Source organism: Pelophylax lessonae (assembly GCF_965119305.1).
Source record: "Pelophylax lessonae genome assembly, chromosome: 12".
In the NCBI taxonomy this organism is placed as follows: domain Eukaryota; kingdom Metazoa; phylum Chordata; class Amphibia; order Anura; family Ranidae; genus Pelophylax; species Pelophylax lessonae.
In genome coordinates this window covers 111904785-111932308 of record NC_138779.1, presented here as the reverse complement: position 1 = coordinate 111932308, position 27524 = coordinate 111904785, and the positions used below count along the sequence as shown (strand labels likewise).

Here is a 27524-nt window from a genome sequence, read left to right as displayed (position 1 = left end):
ACATTGGGGCGGACAGATCGGACCCCTGACTGCCATTTTTGACACTTTTGGGGTTTACCAGTGACATTACTGCAGTAATCAGTGCTATACATATGCACTGTTACTGTAAAATGACACTGGTAGTGAAGGGGTTAACTTTATTTGAGAGGGAGGGGCTGTGTGTCCCCCTAGGGGCGTGATTCTAACTGTGATTGGCTGTGGCTTGAGGTGTAGGAACAATGATCAACGGTCCTACATAGTAGAACCGTATGATCACTGTTCCTACACAGGGGAGAATGACAGGCGGCTTGTTTACACTAGCCGCCTGCCTTTCTCCCGCTGTCACGGACGATCGCCGAGTGACCGGGGGACATCGGGTCCGCCGCTCACACGCGCGGGGGGGTCCGTGACCGCGCGGGAGCGCGCCTCTGGCGGCGCGCGCTCGCTCCCCAGAGCCTCACAGGCTAGTGACGTACTGGTACGTCACTTTGCCTGTGAGGGGCTGACCGCCGCAGTATATGTACTTGCGGCGGTCGGCAAGTGGTTAAAGTATTTTATGATATCTTTGTTAAATAAAAAAATGTTGATTTTGTCAGGAATTTTGAGCTGTTCAGTGTCCTGTCCCCTTACCTACTGTATTTTATCTCAAATATTCTATTCATCCCTTCCAGTTCTTATCATGAGGCTACAAGTTGTTTGTCTGTCTATGCTTTGGGGATGAAGACAATGGGTGAGATGAGTAGTAGCAAAAGGACAACCTCAAAGAAACAAAAGACAACTCAGCCCACAAAAAAATGCTACTTTAGAAATATACAAAAGAATAGGCCAGCTAAGGAGATTTGGTGTTTTATACTCCATGAAAAGCTGAATTTGAAGCTAATTAAGGCAAATCTAATTAGGTAAAGGCCCTGGGGAAGATCCAGAACACAGTGTTTGAATTATATTTAAAATAGTTTGGTTGAGCCTCCAATCCTAAAACAAGACAAGAGAAATCTGACCCAACCTGCTACCTTTCATAAAACACAAAGATCAGGAGACTGGATGATGCATTTGTATGTGATGTGTTCACTGAATATTATAATGTAAATGTTAAAATATATGTATTATATCTTTTTTAACCTTGCTAAAATCTAATAATATTTTTATTTTTAGAGTTTACCAGGAGAGTTAACCACACACAACCTATCTCATCACATGAAGATCCAACGCCTATCTTGTCACTTGATGGTAACACAGAAAAGAAAAAAAGCCCTAATACAACACAGAAGCCATCAGAGGAAATTGTAAAAATTATTTCCGAGACCGTTATACGTCATGAGCCACCCAAAAAAGACCAACTTCCCTTGAACAATATTGCTGATGTTTTGAGGTTGTTTCCTTCAGGACTAAGGATTGAAAAGTTGAAGCAACATGTCCTTAACACTCATCACATTGATTTAGAAGCATTACGCAAAGAGCTTGGTTATAGTGATATGCCAAGCATGCTAAAGCAAGAACCAGGCATCACATTTTTAAATGGTAAGGTTTTCTTTGCTTCGGATAATCCTAAGTCTGAAGAACAACTTGCACAAGTCAAAAAAGTCAAATTCTCTGAGAAACTTATAGTTGATTTTTTGAAGATGTTTCCTTCAGGGCTGAAAGTTGAAAACCTAAGGCGACACATGAAAAAGAGATACAAAATTGACTTGATGAATTATAGCCAACAAAAGGGCTCCACAAATATGGTTGACATGTTGCAAAAGGTACCAGGCATTAAAGTTTTAAACGAAGACCTTATAATTGCTTCAAGTGTTTATAAAAAGGCTAACAGTAAATCTAATGTCACCTTTAAAACCACACCTGCCAAATGTGCAAGTAATGCTACCGCTGGTGTGACAAAAAGTCTTGATATAGAAAAAAAAACACCACAAGTCAGTAAAACTGTCGCAAAACCTAATACCCCAAGGCCAACTGGAACCAGTCAACAAATATTTCTACCTACTCACCAGATTCCATTACCAAATGTAATGATTAACAGTCCTCAAAATGTGCGTCAACAAATACCTATACCTATTCGCCAGATTCCATTAAAAAATGTAAGGATTAACAGTCCCCAAAATGTGCGTCAACAAATACCTATACCTACTCACCAGATCCCTTTATCAAATGTAATGATTAACAGTCCCCAAAATGTGCGTCAACAAATACCTTTTCCTACTCACCAGATCCCATTATCAAATGTAATGATTAACAGTCCTCAAAATGTGCGTCAACCAATACCTCTACCTACTCACCAGATCCCATTACCAAATGTAATGATTAACAGTCCTCAAAATGTGCGTCAACAAATACCTATACCTACTCACCAGATTCCATTAACAAATGCAATGATTAACATCCCTCAAAATGGGCTTCAGGGATTACGCCAAAACGTGTCCTATGCTTCAGCCTGTGCAGGTAATTTGATTAATCAGGTTAATGTGCAGAATCTACAGTGTCCTCCAACCTTCAATGTGCAGCAAGCTAACACTGCCAGAATAGCACATCCTAATCACAAGAAAGTATCCAAAGATGTAATGCTAAGTTCCATCGACAAAGATAAACTTCAGCAATTATTGAAGTTTCATACCAATGGACTAACCATCTTCCAGCTGAAAAAGTGTTTTCTTCTTAAGTTCCAACAACCACTTGTCTGCCGGGGTGGTTCAGCGAGAAAACTCTTGAAGAATATGAAGGATGTCGCAGTCATAAAAGGGGTAGGAGTCCAAATGAAGGTGTTTCCAGTACTTTCAGAAGACAACCCATCTGCTTCAGCAAACATATGTAGCGGTAGGTATCACATGCACCATGTCATGAATGCATGTAATAGTAATGTAATTGTAAAGCTGAACCTCTGACTAACAGTTAAATACACAGATAAAATACATTTATATGAATTGTCTTTTTGCAAAAGACTTTTCATTCTGTTCACCCTTTTTCAGGATTTATAGACCTATACCAGAGAGCACATTCTGGAATGGGACACCACTTTCTGTATTAGACTTAAAGTGAAATTCCAGTTTACACCTAACTAGCCCTAAACCCCCCCCCCCCCTCTCCTAACACCATTGCTAATTAACCTGTAAGTGTACAGTTTATACTTACCTATTTTCAGGTCGTTCCTGTCTGGTCACATGATCTGGCTCTTCTGTGCTAGCCAGAGTAGCTTCAGGAGAGAGAAGGGAGCGTCGACAATAGATAGGCCATTGAAGCAAATAGGCAACATCACCGGCACAGCCTTTACTAGCCATTGTCGGAGTGCTCTCTCCTTTCTCCTGGAGCTGCGGCTGGCTGACACAGGGGCGATCACGTCACTGAACCAGAGCAGCCTACAAATAGATAAGAATTTACATCTTTCTTACACAGGTTAATTAGCATAGGTGTTAGATTGGGGGGGGTACATGTAAGCTGAATTCCCACTTTAAGAAATGAAGTAGTGTCAATGTGCCATTTACAGCCTACTGATTGGACACTGGAGAAGCAGCAACACACAGTGGGGGGGGGGGGGGGGATTTACAAAAAACTGGTGCACCCAGAATCTGGTGCAGCTGTGCATGGTAGCCAATCAGCTTCTAACTTCAGGTTGTTCAATTAAGCTTTGCCAATAAAACCTGAAAACTGATTGGTTTCTATGCAGAGCTGCACCAAATTGTGCACTCTCCAGTTTTATTAAATTCCCCTCAATATGTCTTCTAAAATGTCATCTCTGCTCACTCAGCTATTTCCACCTGTCAGTATGTTCCTTCCAAGCACATGTTGTATGCTTCAGTGCCTGATTTGTTCCTAATGCTGTGCCTCCTTCTCCAAAGCTGAGTGTTGATTTGCAGGTATAACAGAAGTCTAAAAGCAAAACAAATGCAGATACCCACTCTAAGAGCCCATTCACACTAGCACGACTTGTGAGGCGACTTGTGTAGCCCCAGGTCGCTTGACATAACAAAAGCAACGTTAATCAATCAGTGCCGTCTTAATTGGCACTACTGAAGTTGCTCCGACTTCAGAAAAGGGTCCTGTACTACTTTGAGGCGACCTGTGATCCGACTGTCCCATATACTTCAATGGGAGTCGGGCGACTTTCTGGTTGTGGTAGTGTGAACCGGCTCTAATTGTATATAAAAATACATTTATTTATATATTTATTTGTAAAAGAATACACAACTGCATTCAATTATTTTGTATCTCTGTCTGAAGTTCAGCTTTATGATATGCAGAAGAATTTTCAATAAGCAATCTGACATCACAGTTACTGTTAGGTTATTGATAATTATTTTTTATATCTATATATATCTATATATATATATATTATATCTATATATATATATATATATTTATATCTTTTTTGTTGTTAGACTTTCTAATTAGCTTATGAAAGGAAACATAGGAAGTGCTTAAATTGTTAGTTCACCTTTTCAGAAAACGTAAAAGGTGAACTAACACCCTACACCCTCCCCATCCCTCTGGTTCCTGGAGTACTTACCTCCATGGGGGATGAGCTGTCAGTGTCCCCCTCCATTGGGGCTGACCAATCAGAATCTGTCTCATCTGTCTCAGGAAGCGCTGTATTATATTTTCTGAAAAGCTGAACTTACAGCTTTATTAAGTCAAGAAACAAGAATTAATATACTACAGCTTACCAATCCCTAAACTGCATTCATTTTTTACATATTCTTTCCTCTATTTTCGATTGGTGATCTGGCCAGTAACACACTTCCTGTCTTACAGTGTCTCCACTATGGATGGAGGAGCAACAGAGACACTTTTGGACAGCCGCATTGATAATCTGAACATACAGTACATACAGTATATAGTAGTAGTGAGTGCACAGCTTGTATAACAATGTCAATTTGCTGTCCCCTCAAAATAACTCAACACACAGCCAATAATGTCTAAACCGCTGGCAACAAAAGTGAGAAAACCCCTAAGTGAAAATGTCCAAATTGTGCCCAATCAGCCATTTTCCCTCCCCGGTGTCACGTGACTCGTTAGTGTTACAAGGTCTCAGGTGTGAATGGGAAGCAGGTGTGTTAAATTTGGTGTTATCGCCCTCACTCTCCCATACCGGTCACTGGAAGTTCAACATGGCACCTCATAGCAAAGAACTCTCTGAAAAAGGAATTATTGCTCTTCATAAAGATGGCCTAGGCTATAAGAAGATTGCCAAGACCCTGAAACTGAGCTGCAGCACGGTGGCCAAAACCATACAGAGATTTAACAGGACAGGTTTCACTCAGAACAGGCCTCACCATGGCCGACCAAGGAAGTTGAGTGCATCATGCTCAGTGTCATATCCAGAGGTTGTCTTTGGGAAATAGATGTATGAGTGCTGCCAGCCATGCTGCAGAGGTTGAAGGGTTGGGGGGTCAGCCAGTCAGTGCTCAGACCATACGCCACACACTGCATCAAACTAGTCTGCATGGCTGTCATCCCAGAAGGAAGCCTCTTCTAAAGATGAAGCGCAAGAAAGCCTGCAAACAGTTTGCTGTAGACAAGCAGACTAAGGACATGGATTACTGGAACCATGTCCTGTGGTCTGATGAGACCAAGATAAATGTATTTGGTTCAGATGGTGTCAAGCATGTGTGGTGGCAACCAGGTGAGGAGTATAAAGACAAGTGTGTCTTGCCTACAGTCAAGCATGGTGGTTGGAGTGTCATGGTCTGGGGCTGCATGGGGGCTGTCAGCACTGGGGAACTACAGTTCATTAAGGGAACCATGAATGCCAGCATGTACTGAGACATACTGAAGCAGAGCATGATCCCCTCCCTTCAGAGACTGGGCCACAGGGCAGTATTCTACATGATAACGACCCCCAAACACACCTCCAAGACGACCACTGCCTTGCTAAAGAAGCTGAGGGTAAGGGTGATGGACTGGCCAAGCATGTCTCCAGACCTAAACCCTATGGAGCATCTCTAGGACATCCTTAAATGGAAGGTGGAGGAGCGCAAGGTCTTTAACATCCACAAGCTTTGTGATGTCATCATGGAGGAGTGGAAGAGGACTCCAGTGGCAACCTGTGAAGCTCTGGTGAACTCCATGCCCAAGAGGGTTAAGGCAGTGATGGAAAATAATGGTGGCCACACAAAATAGTGACACTTTGGGCTCTATTTGGACATTTCCACTTAGGGGTGTAATCACTTTTGTTGCCAGTGGTTTAGACATTAATGGCTGTGTGTTGAGTTATTTTGAGGGGACAGCAAATATACACTGTTATACAAGCTGTACACTTACTACTTTACATTGTACTAAAGTGTCATTTCTTGAATGTTGTCACATGAAAAGATAGAATAAAATATTTAAAAAAATGTGAGGGTGTACTCACTTTTGTGAGATACTGTAGATGTACTAGCAGATTTAGTTAGACTTAAAGCGGAACCCCCCAAAGGGTCCTACATCATAGAAGGCTATGGGACCATTCGCAAAGTGCAGCCTGGCTCACACATGTGCAGTGGGCAGCCGGCTGCCCACAGTAAACATGCCGGTGCCCTGAAGACCGGCGAAGAACTGATTCGGGTGAGGACGGCGCTGGACAGTTGTTGTCCTTTTTTAGGGGCAGCAGCTACAGTATTTGTAGCTGCTGACTTTTAATTTTTTTCAAACGGGGCAGAGAACCGCTTTAATTAATTAAAGTCAAACTCCAGCTAACACTCATTAAGCAAGCACAGAAACAGTTTTTTTTTTCTTTTGGGTTAAAGGGTTTACATAAAGGAATACAAGCTGAACAATGTAGGCACCTCTGTCAGTGTTAAATGTTTGTTCTAATCCCTGTAACTTTGGTCTGGTCTGTTAAAAGGAGCTGGAAAAAAACAGACTTACTGGCAGGAACACAGGTCAAAATAAAGGGAAAAAAGCTTAAAAAAAAAAAAACTAATGCAACCACCGCATCTAAGGATTTTTGGTTTTGGGTTTAACCACATAACAACCGCCCACCACAGTTTTACTGCTGCATGCAGCCGCTCCTGGGCAAAGCGACGTTATGTTACGTCGCTCGCTCAGGAGACTCTAGGAGGCGAGCCCGCGCCACCGCCGGCGCGCTCCTGCCCCCCCTCGTTAGCTGGGGAGCCAGTGCGTGTGACCGGCGGCCCTAAAGGCCGCCGGCCACTCGCGATCTCCCGCAGCAGAGAGAGAAGGACAAAAGGCTGATGTAAACACAACCGTCTGTCATTCTCCCTGAAGTGATCACAGAGGCCATGTGGTCCTTATATGTAGGATCGCATGTCTCTGTGACTACTTCACAAGCCACGCCCCCTGACAGTTAGAATCACACCCCTAGGGATACATTTCACCCACTGATCACCAGTAATGTTAACCCCTTCCCTGCCAGTGTCATTTTTAGAGTAACCGTGCATATTTTTAGCACTGATTACTGTAGTAATGTCACTGGTAGCCCCAAAAGTGTCAAAAATGTCAGTTAGGGGTCCGATCTGTCTGCCGCAATGTCGCAGTCCTGCAAAAAAAATTGCAGCTCGCCGCCATTACTAGTAAAAAAAAAAACAATAAAAATGACATAAATCTTTCCTGTAGTTAGTAAAGACAATCATTTTTGGACAAACCCATCAAAATATGCTTATTGCAATTTTTTTTTTTTTACCAAAAATATGTAGCAGAAAACAAATTGGCCTAAAATGTTCAAAAATTTTGATTTTTACATTTTTTTTGAGAATTTCATATAAAAAATGTGAAAAATATTGTAATTTTTTCAAAATCGTCGCTTATTTTTTTGTTTATAGCGCAAAAATAAAAATAGCACAGGTGATTAAATACCACCAAAAGAAAGCTCTATTTGTGGGAAAAAAAGGACGTCAATTTCGTTTGGGTACAGCTTTGCACGACCGCGCAATTGTCCGTTAAAATAACGCAGTGCCGAATCGCAAAATAGGGCCTGGTCATTGCGCAGCCAAATCCTCTGGTCCTTAAGTGGTTAAAACCATTGTAATATATTACTTATTATCACCTGCAAAAATGTTTCATGTTTCATTACACACTTTCAGCCTGGGTTCACACTACTGCAATACAGGAACCAGCGCAATTCTAGTGTGGGTTCCCGCATTGCCTCTCCCTCACAGGCAGTTTACACTGCTCTCTGCGAATCGCTGCGAGTGTCAATACAAATTTCATGACACCCCCAGATTGGTTCGCAGATGGCAGTGCGAACTGTGAATTCGGACAGGAATCAGATCGCATAGGTGTGATGACCCATGCGATCCAATTCCATTGCGGGGAAAAAAAAGGTTCCTGCAGCAAATTCATGCGAATGCAATGCAAGTTCAGCCATACAAATTGTATGGCTGAATTCGCATTGCACAGACATTGCATGTGATCTGCACAGCAATGCAGTGCGAATTACATGCGATGTCTGTGTTCGCAATAGTGTGAACCCAGGCTCAACCATGTATCAAGGCTCAACGCCTTACCTTTACCCTTGCACAGTTGTAGAGTCCCTTCTAATTTCTCACTCCAATTTCACTTTACACTGTGATAGTCTCACAGTGTGTGCAAGAGGCTGCAGCAAGACAGACAGAGCCTGCCCCATTTCCAGGTTGGCCCTCTTGAAAGTACTGGGGCAGGGGGCTGTGATGATCTCAGAAAGTAATGTACAGCACCCTGCCAGCACTTCCCACTAGCACCAACCATGATCTGCCTTCATTGCAGAAAGAAGATGATTTCACTGGGTGTCTAAAGTTGAGTAGGCTATGAAAACAGGTTTTGATTTAAAAAAAAATCATTAGCATGTTGATTGGGGAGAAAAAAAATATAAGTAGATTACAATTCTGCTTTAACCACTTGAAGACTCAGCTTTTTTCAGTATTTTTTGCTAGAAAATTACTTAGAACCCTCAAACATTATATATATATATATATATATATATATATATATATATGTTTTTTTTTAACAGAGACCCTAAAGAATGAAATGGTGGTCATTGCAATATTTTATGTCACACATTTTCTGCGCAGCTGTCTTTCAAATGCATTTTTGGGAAAAAATACACTTTAATGAAATAAAAAAAAAAACAGTAAAGTTAGCCCAATTTTTTTGTCTATTGTAAAAGATGATGTTACGCTGAGTAAATAAAGCAATTCATGCTTTAAAATTGCACATGCTCGTGGATTGGCGACAAACTGCGGTACTTAAAATTCCCTATAGGCAACGATTTAAACATTTTTAACAGTTACCTGTTAGGAGTTATTGCTCTCGCTCTAACGATCGCGGCGATACCTCACATGTGTGGGTTGAACACTGTTTACATTTGCGGGCACAACTTATGTATGCGTTCGCTTCTGCACATGAGCACGAATGAATGGGGCGTTTTAAAAAAAAAATTCTCTTTCGTTCATTGACAGACACGGTTCTTGATCTTCTTAACCATTGGGTTATACTGCCCCCTACAGGAGCAGAATACTAGGCAGGAAAAAAGTCTGTCTTTGCCTATGGGCAGACCCAAGGGGTATACTCCCTCTCTCTGCTATAGGTATAGGTTTATATATAGGTTTTTTTTTTTCTGCCTAGTCAGGAATAAGGACCTCGTTCCTTACTGGGATCTCTGGTCCTGGCAATTTTTTTTCTCATTTAGATAGATTTTTTTCTCCTGTTTTTTCCCGTGAGATCTACAATCAACTGCCAGACTGGGCGATGGGCTGGATAATCTGGAACCAGATTATAAGGTCTGTGTGCAGCGAGCGCACACTGACCTCAGCTGCGGGCTAGGTGGGCTGCGACATAGCCCCACCGGACGGGGGCTGGTCTGCGAGTTAAACGCCTCCCGAGGTCGCAGCGTTCTTCCTGGCCGACAGCCCCCCATTTTGATGGTGAAGGGTTTGGTCTGGAGCGGTGCCCATCTGGTTCCTGGTATGGTAAGTAGCTGTCCCCCCTCTACCCCTGGAGGGTTTTGGGGTTGACGTGGGCCCCTCTATGGGACAGTCGGACCCCCGGGTTCCCCTTCTTCCCATAAGGCACCCCCCTCATCAGTTCCCCCCTTCTACCCCCCCCTCGACTTATGCTGGGGCTGTGTGGATGGTCTAGTGCACCTCCTGGGGTAGGGGCTGGGCACTATGCTGGAAATGGGGGCGGGGGGTTCACCGCTGGTGACTCGATGATCGACTGTGCGGGGAGTGCTGTACCTGATGGGGGTTCCTGCCAGGGCCCCCTGTCCTGCAAGGGCCTGTCTTTGAGGCCTAGGGATCTTTCCTGGGTCCCTGGGAGCCTTGTGGTGCCACGCAGGGCCGCCATTTTGTTGTAGTCTAGTGCTGCAATGCACGGTGGCCATGTTTGTGTAGTCCAGTGGCCATTTTGTGGTGGTTTGCCATAGAAAACAGTGGCAGCTATGTCTTTGGAGCCTTCTGAGCTGCTTTTTTTTGTCAGTGGGAGCATCTTCTTATCCCCTGGTGCTGACTCCTGGATCCTCTCAGGCTTCTGCCAAGACTTCTACGCAGGAACGAGGCAGAAGGGATTTTGGTCATCTTAGTGGCCCCGGACTGGGCTCGCTGGGCCTCGTACGCCGATCTGGTGCGGTTGGTCTCCAACATTCTTTGGAAGCTTCTTCTCTGCTATCCCAAGGGCCAATCTTCCGTGCTTTACAGTCACTGGCTTTGACAGCTTGACTGTTGAAAGCCAGGTGCTGAAGGATAGGGGTTTGTCTGAATCGGTGATTCCAACACTGTTAAAAGCTAGGAATTCTACTTCTAGGAAGATCTACCATTGTACGTTGCGTGGTGTGAGACTCTTGGGGTTCATCCTCACTTCTTCTCGGTGGCTCTGATCTTAACCTTCCTTCAACGGGGGGGTTGAACAGAAATTGGCCTTGAGTACCATCAAGGGCCAGGTGTCGGCTTTTTGCGGTCTTCTTCCAATGAGACCCCTGGCCTCACACTCCCTGGTGCTTACCTTTTTTCGGGGTGTTAGACATTTGGTTCCTCCAGTGCGGTTACCGTTGCTGCCTTGGGACCTCAATTTGGTGCTTTCGATCCTCCAGAAGCCTCCCTTTTCCAATCTTCGGGAGAGTCCCTTGTTTACGCTGTCTCAGAAGATGGCTTTTTTGGTGGCTATCACCTCTGCGCGCATGGTGTCGGAACTGGTGGCGTTATCCTGTCATTCACCTTACTTGGTGATTCACAAAGATAAAGTGGTTCTTCGCCCCTGTCCGTCATTCCTCCCATGATTTACATTTGAATGAAGACATTGTGTTGCCTTCCCTGTGTCCCAGGCCAAAACATCCTAAGGAAATTGCTTTGCATGGCTTGGATGTGGTTCGGGGCAATTAGGGTGTACCTGGCAGCTACGGAGTTATTTAGGAAGTCAGACTCACTATTTGTGCTTACAGATGGACCTCAGTAAGGGTTGTCTGCTTCCTCTGTGACTATTTCCAGATTGATCAGACAGATGCTGATTCAGGCCTATTCCATCAAGGGTCAGGGTTCTCCTTTTTCCTGTCAATGTGCACTCTACTTGGGCGCTCAGTGTCTCCTGGGCCTTTTGCCATCAAGCATCGGTGATGCAGGTTTGCAAGGCGGCCATGTTCTATAAAGTGGATGTGTTGGCATCTGCGGATGCTTCTTTTGGCCGAAGGTTTCGCAGGCTGCAGTTTAGAGGATTTGGTCCCTTTTGAGGGTGTATTGTTTTTTTCAGGTGAGCTCCAGTTTTGGTGGAGCTCCTGTTTACCTGGTTGGCTATAGTTAGCCATGGGAATTTCTTTTTTGTTGTTCCCACCCCTCATGTTTAACACTGCTTTGGGACATCCCAATGGTTAAGAAGATCAGGAGCTGTGTCTGTCAATGAATGAAAGAGAAAATGGGATTTTTGACTTACCGTAAAATCCATTTCTCTGATGCTCATTGACGGACACAGCACCCACCCCTCTGTGGAGTTGTAATTCTTCTGACACTGCTTGTAACAAAACTGAGTATCTATAGCAGAGAGAGGGAGTATACCCCCTGGAACTGCCCATAGGAAAAGCCATACTTTTTTTCTGCCTAGAGTCCTACTCTTGTAAGGGGCAGTATAACCCAATGGTTAAGAAGATCAGAAGCTGTGTTCGTCAGAGAAATAGATTTTACGGTAAGTCAAAAATCCATTTTTTTTTCTTATTTATTTTACTTTTTAGTTTTTTATTTTTACACTGTACCTTTACATTTTTTTTTTTTTTGATCACTTTTATTGCTGTCACAAGGAATGTAAACATCCCTTGTGACAGTAATAGGCAGTGACAGGTACTCTTTATGGAGAGATCTTGGGTCTCTAAGACCCCAAATCCCTCCTCGTCCCTTGAAAGAATTTAAAACGCCAAGATCTGTGTTTTTGAATGCTTTTGATTTTTGAAAACTGGGGCCATTGGTTCCTGAGTACACCGGAAGTGATGTCACGATGTTGCTTCTGGGTTACCATGTCCGAGACCTGATCAAAGGTTTTGTTCGGGTCTCCAGCCAGCAGGCGGACGTGCCATCTGGTCGCTCAGGGTCTCCTGATGGGACAGTAGAGTTCGGGCGAGCGGCAGAAGGGGTGGTTGTCCCCTCCCGCTGCTTGTAATAATAGCCAAGTGGCTGTTTAGCCGTATCGGTTGTTATTACAAAAAAGCCGACCATCAGCTCTAAAAAAACAGTACTGGGGTGATGTCTGCAGCTAGTACAACCACTTGAAGCCAAATGATGTACAGGTACGTGATTTGGTGTCAAGTGGTTCAGGTATTTAATTGGTTTACAAAAATAACACTTGATCAAAATCTTTTAGCATAAAATTTATAGCTCATTACTTTTGGCTGAATTTTTCTGCTATCAACTATAAAATTTAACATTTCACACTTGAAATGGAAAGAACCATGTTAATTACTAGAAATAATATTTGTTGAGGCCCATCTTTTGTTTTCAGTGTGTTCTTTTCCATTCGTACCCAAATTCTTTATGTCTTACGAACCAGTTTCAGACATCCTGGGTATAGGACAAATAATATTTTAACCACTTAAGCCCCAGAGGATTTTTCTGCTCAAAGACCAGGGCCTATTTTGCGATTCGGCACTGTGTGACTTTAACAGACAATTGCGCGGTCGTGCGATGCTGTACCAAAATGAAATTGATGTCCTTTTTTCCCACAAACAGAGCTTTCTTTTGGTGGTATTTGATCACCTGTGCGATTTTTATTTTTTGCGCTATAAACAAAAAAAGAGCGTCAATTTTGAAAAAATAACAATATTTTTCACATTTTTTTATATGAAATTCCCCCAAAAAAATGTAAAAATCAAAATGTTTTAACATTTTCAGCCAATTTGTTTTCTGCTACATATTTTTGGTAAGCGCAAAAGTTATTGCGTTTACTAACTAAGGGAAAGATTTATGTCATTTTTATTGTTTTTTTTTAAACGAGTAATGGCGGCGATCTGCAATTTGTTTTGCTGGACTGCGACATTGTGGCGGACAGATCGGACCCCTGACTAACATTTTTTACACTTTTGGGGGTACCAGTGACATTACTACAGTAATCAGTGCTATACATATGCACTGTTACTATAAAAATGACCCTGGCAGGGAAGGGGTTTACTTTATTAGTGATCAAGGGGTTAAGTGTGTCCCTAGGGGCGTGATTCTTACTGTAAAGGGGCGTGGCTTGTGATGTAACCACAGAGACATACGATCCTACATAGCAGGATCGTATGATCTCTGTTCGTACATCAGGGAGAATGACAGGCGGCTCTGTTTACATCAGCCGCCTGCCTTTCTCCCTCTCCAGCGGGAGATCGCGAGTGGCCGGCGGACATCAGAGCCGCCGGTCACTCGCGTGGGGATGCCCGTGAACGAGCGGGGGTGGGAGCGAGCCTCCGGCGGCGCACGCTGGCCCCCGGCAGGCTCCTGGGCGAGCGACGTAGTACTACGTCGCTTTGCTCAGGAGGGGCTGACTGCTGCAGTAAATATACTGTGGGCGGTCAGCAAGCGGTTAAAGGATCCTTATGTCACCACAAATCTTGGAAATAATCATGGTCCCAAACGAAGCATTCTAGGGTATTTTGCTAGTCAAATACAAATTTGTATCTGCAACTGTTAAAGCAGAACTAAACCCTCCTCTCTTTTTCAGACAAGGAAGGTGCCATCTTATTTCTGTTTGATGTGCAGTTGCCATGGTGCTACGCATGTGATCAGATTTGACATCAGCCATTTGATGGCTTGAGCGTTCAGTTGAGAGCTGAAATAAGCATTAAGGCAACTGTGACAATTCGCATTCACAGCATGTCTTGAATGTAACTGTTTTGGGAAACAACTAAATTAGTGGGTTTATTTTCACAATAAATCATTTTTAGGATAAGGATATATTATCAGTTTAATCCCCTTTATTTACTTATAAATATATCTCAAACAGAGAGAATATTTAACTCCAATATTAATTAAATAATATAAAATCTACCCTTTTTTCAAACAAAGACTGAAACAAACATTTAAAATGAAAGTAAACTTATTTTTTTTTTTATTTGCTGATAGGCAGGGTATTTATGGTAGAAGAGACCCTATCGGTCTCCTCTGCCAATAATGCATCCTCCTGCCTTTCAGCCGTCATGTACACTGAGCCACGCATGCGCAGCTCAGCAAACATTTGTTGCCCCCGATGATGCGCGGGAGTGATGTCATCCCGGGCCGGCCTATCAAACAGCGGAAGGCACTGAAATTAGAAGGAAGACCAAACAAAGATGGAAGTGCCATGGGCCCGCCGGATCAATCCCACTGCAGCGCTGGAGAGCACCGTTTGACAGGCAAGTCTGCCATAATGTACTAATATGCTGTACATACTAGCACATTATGGCATAACCCACCTGTGGGTTACATAGAGGAGTTAACTACCGGTTGAAAACCACTTATCCTAATTATGTCAAAGGAGACATTCATCCACATACATTATTAGATACACTGGTGCACCAGTATCTGCAATGTCTTATCCCATGTTGAATATATCATGGTGATTTCACCACAATTGCAATATATTCAATTTATTGTTCAATGCCCTGGTTTTCCAATCTAATGATTACCTCTCTAGACTTTCTTTGCAAAAAGCCTACAATGGTCATAAATAGCATTGTGCATCAAATAAGTCTATAATGGGTCTGTGACTTAGGCAAAAATATAATATTAATCACCATCCTTACATAGGTGTACACACCATTCTTGCATACAAGTGTAGTGTGGGAAAAGGCAGGACATCAAACAACTATAAACAGTACGGTTAGTTCGCAGGCAGGCTGGGTAATTGTTGCAGCAAAAGAGTAGTTGAAGTAAGCATAGAGAGTTTATGTGCTCAGATTGTTCATATAATGTTTTTAAACAGGTAACATGGCCAATATTTCAAATATAAGTAGTATAGGAAAGAAATCAAAGCAAGCACGTTAGCTCACTATTCCAGCATGAGGTCAACCACAATGTTTAGTGGAACATTGGCAAACGTATTCATGCATACAAATTTTAACTTATACGACAACTTATGTTAGTCTTGTGATCCCTGACAGGCTAGCCCATCTTAATTAGCTATAATGGCCTGCTGCTGCAACTCACAACAGTAAGGTAAGGCGGGCCATACACAGTTCGCTGCTGAACTGGCCGAGATTCGAACCGTTAATGGGCAGGCTGAATGTACCATGTTGATCAATCGATCAACTTGGGTACAACCAGCCTGCCAGATTCACTTCTGATTATTGAAAGTGGCTGCTATAGTCCCTAGCGATAATCACTGTCTTCTCCTGGCGGGGATGGCATCCCCCACCCGCACCCTGCCCGGAGAAGACAGGAGGAGGGATTCTCCTGTCAGCACTGTCTATGCTGATGGGGGAATAATGTGAATATCTTTTGTGGCTGCAGGAGAGACATTTGCACCGTCTATGGCTGGCCTAAGTTTATATTGTATTGTCAATAATACCTTTTGTTTGTATTGCAATACAATGTTATAAAATGAATGTGTACACTTTGTCTACACAGTAAACCCTTGGTTTGCGAGTAAGGTGGAATATGAGCATTTTGCAAGACGAGCAAAATTTTTTTTAAATGTTAACTTGATATACGAGCGTGGTCTTGATATATGAGCAGTAGAAGGGTTAGAGCTTTAATGTAAAAAAAGTGGAATGGTACTCACAATGTTAAAAACAATATCCCTCGTTAAGAAGTCTGGTGCTCATCCATGTGAAACTGCTGGTGTATACAGTATGTGGCCAGAGGTCCTGGAGAACTTTAAGACACTCCCAGCTGGGTGGGGCAGGCGTAATGCGTGTTCGGAGCACCCGGAAGTAACGTCAACAGTTCCCCAGTGTCTCCCAGAGAAAGAGGCGTAGAAGACCGCAGCACAGTGGGGGAAGATCCACAAGAGTCACCAGTGCCAGCAATAAGGAAGTGCAACGGGCCCTCCTGCTTGGCAGGTGCCCAGCCCCCCCTTCTGCACTAATAGGGCCTAGGCCCAGTACAGGAGGACTGGCTGTACTACCTTATCAGCTGGTGACATCAGAACAGTGTCTACATTTGATGGATGCAGGTGCTGTTTTTTCTGTCTCCTACAAACTTTCAATCAAAAGATGTAGAGCAGGAGGGTGTCTACAGGGCACAAAATATCAGGTTCATCATAACCAACCAAAATGGGCTCCTTGTATGGACTGCTTTATGCACAAATGGGCATATTTGTGTAGCCAGGCTGGAATTACTGTGCCCTTATATTTGAATTGCGGTCTGGACCATGTCGGGATGCTCCTTTAAGAGTTTCATAAGAAGGATTGGTTTCTCCCTAGGAGTGGTCAAACTGGATATAGTTTGAAGAAGGGCGTAATGATATGGATGATTGACTGAACCACACTAACAGGGAGCTTTGGGACTAGCAGAGAATCATGGGAGAGGGTATATACTGGGGGCGTGGCTGGGTATGCGCTCTCTTGCTTCGGGACTCGTGGAGTGCGGATGAGAGGAGGAGAGCTCTGGAAGGACTGATCAAGACAGAGGCCTGAGAGTGCGGCCTAGCGTGAGGAGAGCCCATCCTTAGAGGAATGGACGACGGAAGTCACGAGTAAGTGACTGGTCCAGAGTGAGAGCTGAAGGGACAGCGAGTGGCGCTGAAAGAGCGGCCTGGTACAGTGAATGCTGAGAGTCTCTCGGTGACGCAGCATCAGAAGGAGCGGGCTGGTTGGTTGATAAGAGAGTCACTCGTGGACACTAATGTTATATAAAATGTCTGGTGACCTTTGGAACCGTAAGTTTACCTTTGCACACAAAATACACTGACAGCAGTTAGGATCTTATTAACCTCTTGCCGACCGCCGCACGACTATATACGGCGGCGGTAGGACTACGTCGCTAGCCTGTGAGGCTCCCGTGCGGTCACGGGCTCTCCCGCGCGGTCATGGGCTCTCCCGCGCGTGTGCCTGGCGGACTCGATGTCCGCCGGTCACTCGTGATCGTCCGTTAAAGTGGGAGAAAGGCAGGCGGCTAATGTAAACAAAGCCGCCTGTCATTCTCCCCTGTGTGAGAATGGTGATCATACGGTTCTACTATGTAGGACCCTTGATCACTGTTCTTACACATCAAGCCACAGCCAATCACAGTTAGAAACACGCCCCTAGGGACACACTTAACCCCTCCCTCTCAAAAAAGTTAACCCCTTAACTGCCAGTGTCTTTTTTACAGTAACAGTGCATATGTATAGCACTGATTACTGTAGTAATGTCACTGGTAACCCCAAAAGTGTCAAAAATGTCAGTCAAGGGTCCGATCTGTCCGCCCCAATGTCGCAGTCCCGCAAATAAAAATCACAGATCGCCGCCATTACGCGTTAAAAAAAAACAACAAAAATTACAAAAATCTTTACATTTGTTAGTAAACGCAATAACTTTTGCGCAAACCAATCAAAATACGCTTTTTGCGATTTTTTTTACCAAACATATGGTAAAAAAAAATTGGCCTAAAATGTTAAAAAAACTTTGATTTTTAAATTTTTTTTGGGGAATTTCATATAAAAAAATTTGAAAAATATTGTTTTTTTTGCAAAATTGATGCTCTTTTTTTGTTTATAGCGCATGATCAAAAAATCGCACAGGTGATCAAATACCACCAAAAGAAAGCTCTGTTTGTGGGGAAAAAAGGACGTCAAATTAGTTTAGGTACAGCGTCGCATGACCGCGCAATTGTCCGTTAAAGTCACGCAGTGCCGAATCGCAAAATAGGGCCTGGTCAGGAAGGGGGTAAAATCTTCCGGGGCTTAAGTGGTTAACATCCTTAACCTTTGATTACAAATATCACGTGAAGAGTGATAAAGAGCTCCAACTGCAGGCGAAAAAATGCAAGGCCTTGCTAGCATAGAGACTACATTCTCTTTAGTTCTTAAAGGGGGCTCCAGGTTATAGATTATAACTCTGCCAGTTGCTTTAGACTGATTATTGAGCTGAATAGGAAGAAGCAGATTGCAGTTTGAGGTTACTATATCTGAGTCATAGTACAAACAGTTACAATTACAATACTATACAGTCACTCTCACTTAATATAAATGTATATTGCATTAAATTCTTGCCGGTGTCAATCTCCCAAGTTCTACTTTTTTCATTGGGAATTGGAAGGGTGACACCATATTGATCCTTATATAAGTATTTGGTGTTTCTTACTTGTATGTATGTTCTCCTCATTTCTACCCCAGTAAATGTTTAAACTGGAATCTTTGTGTGAGAGTATTTTTTCATAACTTTATAGAAAATGACTGAACCTGTAGTGCCAAGTGGGTCCGATGTTTTTCAGGGTCCAGGGAGTGCAGAGGATGTTCTATTAGCCAGAAGCCCCCAAGGGGGTCGTGCTACATTTGTATAGTCTTGTGTTAGTAAAAACGCTTCTTAAAAAACATATTCATTGAAATTATTTATTTTTTCAGACTCCACATCGCAAGGAGCTGCTGTTTCAAGTCCTGTTTCAAGTCCTTTGTCTATAAAGGACACTACAGAGCATATACAACGCAATGTACCAGTGCTCCTATCCAGGCAACAGTCTTCCTCTTCTGAATACAGTCATACAGCGTTAACTGGGGACCGCATTCCAATGTCTAGTTCAGGAGATCTTAGTCACAAACAGCCCCTTTGTCGCACCACTGAAACTTGTGACAAAAAAATGGTCGCAACAGCTATTTCACATCCAGCCATTAACCTTCATTCTGCTGGGGTTGCTGAAAACCTCAATGATGCCCAATGGCCTTCATTACCTCAGAAATCTAATATTTTAAAAGAGATCAAACAGAGAGCCAAGGTGTCTGATCAACTGCCTGAAAATATCCCAAACAATGAAATTTGCCCTAAACCAAATCCAACTGCAACATCCCAGCCTCAGGGGAAGGACAACAGTGCACAAACCTTGTTGAAAGCACAACAGGATCCATATAAAACCCACAGCAAAATTGATTATAAACAACAAGAGCCTCAGACTTCAGATCTAGCTCATCCCATACAACAACCAGACTTTTCCTTTGTATTGGAAGATACGGGCTTCTCCTTTTTGATGGGAAAGACAAACGTAGATAAAGACAAACAATCCATGGAAATTGGCTTGACTAGTCCTCCTCCTAACATGTTCACAAATTCAGCACAAGCAGTTTCTGAGCTTTCTGGAAAGGATGCAAAAAAGAAAACACATGCTACACCCATACAACCGAACCAATCTGCTCATTGCAACATGGCTGCTCTAGAGGCTACCAGACATTCTGTAAATGTTTTGCCGCAGCAATCGCTGGCTGATTTCAGTTCAAAAAAGGTGCCACAACAAACAGATACTCATCCTGTGATTTCAGGATTTTCAACTCCAAACCAGAAAAGTAAAAATTCCCAGTCACAACAAGGCCCAACCAATAACAATATTAACATTTTTGATTCTTTACTTTTGGACCCAAAAAGAAAACAACAACCACAAACATGTTTTACATCTTTGCAGGCACAAAGTATGCTGCCTAGCCCTTCCAGTGTGCAAATGATATCTATGCCTTCTAAAGAACAACAGGAAACTTCCAGTTCCGAAAGCCTCTCTGAACTTGGACAAAAAAGGTCTACACCATTACCATCAAAGCAGGACGTGGCTAAGTCAAATCTGAATAATAAAATTGGGCTGACTGTGTCTCCTAAATCACAGTCTCCAGAAAAGGCTCCTATTTCGAAAAACAAAACTAAAGTTGGAACTCAGCATGTACGCCCAGAAAAGAGCCTATCTGGAGCACAGGGAACTAGGAATGGCAAACAAGCATCTTCTTCAGTATCACAAATTCAGCAAGTGCCAATGAACTCTTCTGTTGACACCAAAGAATCTCCGATATCAGACACACTACACAAAGATGTAGGTTTAAATATTGTCAATGGACAAATAATTTTAAAAACACAAAAGAAAGAACATTTACAAACCAGAGATGGGGTTGATGGAGCCAAAACTCCACCTTTATCAGCTCAACAGAAAGTTAATACCGGTCTTGTTTTCGGATGTGAGCAAACAGTAACAAAACCTTTTCAAACACAATCAAAAGTGCCTGATCCACATACAAGTCCATCAATGGAGCAGAGCAGATCCTCACCTAGAATACACCACAACTGTAATGGTACTGCTGGTACAGCACCTGAGCAGGAAGAAAAATTTACTTCAAAATCACACCAGCATGTTTCACATGGGGATCATAGCGTTCCTCCTGTTCTGTCTGGACATCCAGTTACATCAACTAACCAGCAGGACAGTTCAGACAACAGTTCAGAAGAAAGCACTAAAACATGGCAGACAGATAGTGATACAACCTGCTGCATATTATGATTTTCTTCCAGTGTCTATCCAAATAATCTCAAAATTGTCTGAATTTAGGTGGTTTTGAAAAATGTTAGAAGGATATAAATTTAAATTTTTAAACAAAATCAGCAAATATGGACTTTGTTAAAGTAAAACTAAAGGCAAAACTTTTGTGTTTAGTTTTGGACAGAGCAGAGAGGGATTAAAGCACCTGCCAGGTATTTATTGCTGTCTGTGTTACCTTTAGGGAGATTCACCCTCTCAATCTGCCCTGTTTGCCATTATCTCTAAAAGTAAAAGAAAATCCCAAATGTTGGGTTGTCTCCAGAAAAGGAAAAGAGGGGAAAACTTCCAATGGGGACATAACCAAGGATTTTCTTACTTTAGAGGGATTTCCTCTCACTTCCTGTTTTGGCTATTTCATAGGTAGCGAAGGAAAATCTCACCAATGGGACACAGATGGCAAAAAATCTGACAGGGGTTATAAAGCCCTCCCCTTATACTATATCCAAAATGAAAAAAATTAAACAAAATGTTGCCTTCATTTCTACTTTAAAGCGGTTGTAAACTGTTACATATACCGACTGAAGTGACAAGCCTCAGGTCACATACACAGAGATTACAAAAATCCTCCTACATAAGTTGTACCTGTTCATCTGCAGCCCTCTTTCCTCTACAGCTATCCAAATCACACATTTTTCACAGCATCTCTGAGCTCCAGGGGTGGGGACCTGATGTCATATGCTGCAGAGTTCAGAGAGGAGAGCTGAGTGTAATCTGAGACCTGAGTGGGTGGAAAGGACACACACCCCTCCACACAGTCCCATAGGGAAACATGCACATCAGAGGATATCAGTCTACCTCTGTGTGCTGGAGGAGGGGTGGGGCTGTCCCTAGGGTTCTGTGGTGCCAGCATAGCCTAACACAAGTGACCCATGCTATAGCAGAGAGAGGAGACAGGAAATACACTTGGTGCTTTGGATTAGGCTAGTACACACTATACCAGGATATGATGTGTTCATTTTTCATTTCAGAGGTTTAAAACCTCTGAGACATTTTATATAACATTAGTGTCCACGAGTGACTCTCTTAACCACTTTAAGCCTCACCCCCTAATTTTCCCAATTTTGTACATTACACTCATGATTGGACATTGGGTATTGCTCTCTATCTGCTAAGCCCTACCTTGGGGGAAAGTTTAGGTATTTTTTTATTACTTTTTTATAAAATTGTTTCCTATTGGTTTATATTTACCCTCAATTTTTCACAGTTTTGTTTGCTGGCTTCAGATGACATACCATAGTACTGACATATATCAAGTTTTAAATAGTCACAACCCTCAACAGCATTCTGGATGTGGACAGGGGGAAATTAACACAGTTAAGGATTGTTCTAATGTTCACACTGTACTGAAATCTCCAACCTAGATACTGTATATATCTAGGAACTATTTTCTTCATGACTTTACTTTATTCTAAAAACAAAAAAAAAATATCTTTTATGACGGTATTTTGTGAAATTGTTGTTTGGCATTGTGTTCTGTTTTAAAAGATAGGTGCACTTTACGCATTTATTCTTTATTCTGACGTTTTACTGCAACACCCTCATCTACTGTATATCAGCAAAGGGAATTCTTCAAACAACTGAATGACCCAAGCGTTCATTCCAACGGGAATTATAGGTGTGCTGCTCTCCTCAGATGGGGAAACTACAAGTACTGCAAACACAAAAAAAAGAAGGTGCAAGCACCTAGTGCATTACCCTTGGACACCTTTAAAATGTATTTTGAATGCCAAAAACATACTCACAAACATGAAGAGTAAAAATAGCATAAAATAGGTCCACCTCGATGTGGAAAGGGCATATCCCTAGGTTATGACAGCTGACGCGTTTTGAGAGACACGCTCCCTTCCTCAGAACTCTCCACATCAAGGTAGACTTATTTTATGCATTACCCTTGGACACCTTTAAAATGTATTTTGAATGGCAAAAACATACTCACAAACATAAAGAGTAAAAATAGCATAAAATAGGTCCACCTCGATGTGGAAAGGGCATATCCCTAGGTTAGGACAGCTGACGCATTTTGAGAGACACGCGCCCTTCCTCAGAACTCTCCACATCGAGGTAGACCTATTTTATGCAATTTTTACTCTTCATGTTTGTAAGTATGTTTTTGGCATTCAAAATACATTTTAAAGGTGTCCAAGGGTATTGCACTAGGTGCTTGCGTCTCCTTTTTTTTTTTTTTCAGTTGCAAAGAGAACCTGTTTTGCTAATAGACAGTTTCAAACAAGGCCTGCAGCCTGTGGCAGCAATTTATTTCATTTGCTCTCTTATGACATTGACTGCTCCTAAAAATTACCAGGGGAAGTAGAAGGGTGTAAAAGAAATGGGCTGCTCATCTATCCCTTGAAGGCCTTGTGTCTGAAACTGGTGCTGCACAGAAAAGCAAGTCCACCATTGCAGCTGATTCGTAAAATGAATAGATAAGTGGTGAAAGTGTGCATATTCTTTCAACATGGAGTGAATTCTTCTGCGAAGCCCATACATATGTTGGGAAATTAATGATTAACTCAGGGATCATACCTATGTGGTATCAACTATTAATGTATTTGTGTTGTTCATATTTTCTCCTAATATTTGTTGGGTTTTGACATGTATGCAATATTTCAGAAGTGTTTTTTGTACAAATGCATAAACCTCGGTCCTCGTTGCCTACACACGCCCCTTCATCTCCTTGTCTCTTCAGACTTGGTTGAATGTATACTTTAATGAGAAAAATTCATCTCACCTCCTGTGGCATCCTGGATGGAGAGGCCCTGGGGTTGATTTACTCAATGCAAATAGACTGTGCACTTTGCAAAGTGCAGTTGCACTCTGCAAGAGCAGTTGCTCCAGAGCTTAGTAAATGAGCAAAAGCTTTGCTGACTTCCATCATCTGATCATGTGCAAGCAAAAATTATTCTTTTTTTTTTCCTTACACATTTTTGGGTATTTTTTGCAAAGTAAAGCTTTACCTCATTTACTAAGCTCTGGAGCAAATGCACTTGCAGAGTGTAACTGCACTTTGCAAAGTGCACAGTCTATTTGCCTTTAGCAAATCAACCCTTCTGAGTTTAACTATTCACCTTATGTCATCACACCCTGGCCTCGCAGGTTATTAGCAATTGGATTTACTTTTCCAGTAATAGTCACTATTCCTACAGGAAATGGCAAGGAAGGGGGCTCTCAGTGCTACCTGTTCTCAGGTAGTAAACGTCGTGAGCAAGTAGAGCATTTCATGGCTGCTTTCTATAATTCTATAATTTGAGATAATTATAGTATTTCAGAAAATCATGACTACTATAGTGTAGTAGCATACAGTTCATAAACAGCCCAGTTAAAAATGTTACCATAAATATAGCATTTCACTGAAAAAAAAATGGTTTTTTTTTTGAATAACTGACAAGCCTAATTTGCCACATTAATAAAATAACTCATGCTGTTTTACGTTTGGAATTGTGTGTGTGTTTTTGGTGCACTTTTATGAGACAGTTTTGCGAATTTTGCTGTTGAATTTATTTGAGTCTTCTGATTTTAGAAAACAAAGACTTCTACCAGAACTAAAGGCCAGATACTCAGTAAGACTATAGATAATACAAAATCCAGAAGTACTGATTAGAATTTGATGACCAATCAGTGATCATTTCTTTCTCCCTAAAAAAGGGAGTGTCAATTGTTGGTCACAGTGAACTGTAGGAGGACTAAGAATGTGATCGAATGCACCCCCAGCATCCATTCTTCCCCCCTTTACCTTGTCGGTGTCTAATAGGTATAGTCCTCTCATTCGGGACTTGGAGTTCTTCTCCACTAAGTGTGTCCCACATTCTATCACAAACAGGGGCTCATCTGGGTCTCCTAGGAGAGAAACACCTCCCAATGATGCCTCTGGCTGTCTTCTTCCCCCTTCTTTTTTAGTCCTTTTTCCAATCAGCACGGCAAAAGAAAAAAACAAAAGAAAACTGCCAGAGGAGGAAGACTGGTCAGGTATAAACAAAAAAGAAAGGACAGAGAGCAACTAGAGTCTACCAATAGCACTATTAAAATTTATAACTTGTCCTCATACAGTCTGAATGGAGCTGAGACGACTCTCTTATGAAAGGGTCTTAGCTTCGCCCCTTCACGTGGTCCAAATTAATTTGGTCTCTTCAAAGACCTACATACTTTCATTAGATTACTCACCCTTAAATGTCATTCTGCTATGGGTAGCCAGTCTAATCACATATAACCATTGACGAATAATTTCACCCCTAAGTCCGATATTTCAGTTACACCAGATCCAGACATGAACCCGGTAAAGATAAAGAGTGATCTTTTGGAGGAAGGTGGAATTAAGTCCCAACCTATGGACCGGTTTGTAGACCCCGAGGTGAGACATTCTGGTCTGAGACCCAAGTCTATCTTTTTTCCCGTAAAATCAAAGGGGCCCTATATAGAAACGTTTTCCCAGGCAGTTCATCATGACCTTTTGAAGGTCTGTAAGGAATATAAAGATACTAGGCCGAATAATCTGTCTGTTGCAGAACACAAGGCTTTAAAAGATTTAGAAACCAACAACAATATAATCATCAAACAAGCTAATAAAGGAGGTAGTATAGTGTTATTGAATAAGGATGAACAGCTAAAGGAGGCAAAATGATTGTTATCAGACAATAACACATATACAGTCCTAAGGAGTGATCGGCTCCCTGAAAATAGGAGCGCTGGAAACGCTTGTAGATGAGGCATTCAAGGATGGTGTCTTGGATAAAAAAGTTTTTGTTACCTGTAATTTTCAGCACTCCCTATTATTATTATCCGCCGAAAGTCCATAAATCTCTAAGCCACCCGCCTGGGCGACCTATAGTGGCAAGTACCAACAGTTTTCTCAAGGACCTGTCACAATATATAGATCACTTTCTTCAACCTGTGGTCATGGAATTGCCTGCCTTCATCAGAGATACAGGACATGTACTGGAAACATTACAACCGTACAGATGGGAGGAGGGTTACATGTGGGCCTCCCTGGATGTGTGCTCATTGTACACTTCCATTCCCCATGATGTGGGACTGAGAGCTCTCCAATACTTTTATTTAAGGACCTCACCATCAATTCCAGGCAGGCTACATTTTTAATTGATGGGACAGAATTCTGTCTTAAACATAATTATTTTACTTTTTTAGATCAATTTTACCTCCAGTCTCAAGGCACGGCAATGGGAGCTAACTTCGCTCCCTGCTATGCCAATATTGCAATGGGCTACAAGGGAGGAGTTATATATTTAGAATTCCAATCCCTTTGCCAAGTACATCATTTTTAACAGTAGATACATGTTGTATGACTGAAATCACATCACACAGACATTACATGTGATCTGCACTGCAAGACAATGCAGTGTGAATCACATGAGATGTCTGGCATCGCACTAGTGTGAACCGCCACTTATAGTAAGAAAGATGTGCATTTCATCATTTTAGAGAAAGAAACTATTTACACAGTTGGGCTTCATTAAGTTTTGGTAAAAAGGTACAAAAAGGAATATCACTTTTTTCATATATATAATACTTTACAAAAATATGTAATTAGTACAAAATATAATATTATCTCAAATGGGCTCAGTCATAATATTATCGTATGTTTGTTTATTTGTAATCACTAGTGCTAGAAATAAATGTGTGTGTTATAATGTAACCATATTCAAATAGTAGTTTAAAATGTGCAAATTATGTTTATGTATTTTAATTGCTATGTCTGAAACTACTCCTGTGTAGAAAAGGTTTCCCATTTAATGTTGCTACACCTAAAGCTGGCAGACCCTCAAAGGCAATGTATGTTTTTAGGCAAACTAACATAGTTGAATCCTTTAGAGAAAACGAGATTAATTTATCATATAAAAGATGAGTTAATAGAAGGATGAGGTGGTATAGAAAATTAATTCTGCCTGAAAATCTGAGTATAGAGATTTCTAGTCTTGGAGTCCCACCTGGGGGCCAAGGGAGTTGATGCTTCTATGAACACATAATTGATCCACTAATAGGAAAGAAGGTTACACCTTCTGGGCCAGGTTTGTAGAGTTCTATGAGTGTAATATTTAAAACCAGAACAATGAATCCCCATTGGGACTTTAGAGGCAGAAAAGAAGAAAAGTATATGGGTGTATTATTTGCAACTCTATAAAAAATAGCGGGGGGGGGGGGGCACACATGGACTCACACCGCATCATAATCACATCTCATCATCTGAAGGGTGACACACTTCACTGAAGCCAGGACACACAGATCCAACATAGCTAGATGCCATTTTGGGGCAGGCAAACTCCACCCATTAATCAGCAGCCATTTCTCTTACGTCCTCTGACAGTCGCCGCCCACTCATACAGTCTTCACCAATGGGTATTGACCTCTTATCCACAGGAGCAAGCTAGGCATAAGACTTGTTAAAAATAAAGCAATTTACATAGGCACACCTACAGGGGGCTGTCCCTCTGGTCCAATACCCCTGGCTAGCCTCATTCCCAATTCAGTTTTTCTTCTGCCTAGTTAGGAGTAAGATAGGCTATCCCTGTGCTGGGGCTACATGTCTCAGCCTTTCTTCTGTTATATTACTTTTATTTTCTGCAAAAGTGTTTTTTTTTTTGCACTAATAGCCTTTTATTTGTTCTGCGCTTAGTTAGTCGGATTTTCGGAAGACTACAGCGTTTGCGGAGCTGGGAATTGGACTGGTCGTCCTGGTACTTCAGGACAGAGGATCTTATGAAATCCCAGCCCGCC

At 42.2% G+C, this 27524-nt stretch overlaps 1 protein-coding gene across 1 annotated transcript in view; it reads left to right on the top strand.

The window, feature by feature from the left end:
* The window catches only part of LOC309568901 (uncharacterized protein), a 59220-nt gene extending 38374 nt beyond the window's left edge, over positions 1 to 20846 (top strand). The window contains exons 5-7 of the mRNA XM_082274678.1: positions 1132 to 2039; positions 2328 to 2787; positions 18856 to 20846. Of these exons, the coding sequence (XP_082130804.1) occupies positions 1132 to 2039; positions 2328 to 2787; positions 18856 to 20759 (3272 nt within the window). The 3' untranslated portion in view covers positions 20760 to 20846. The remainder of the gene's footprint in view (positions 1 to 1131; positions 2040 to 2327; positions 2788 to 18855) is intronic.
* Positions 20847 to 27524: the final 6678 nt, after the last annotated feature.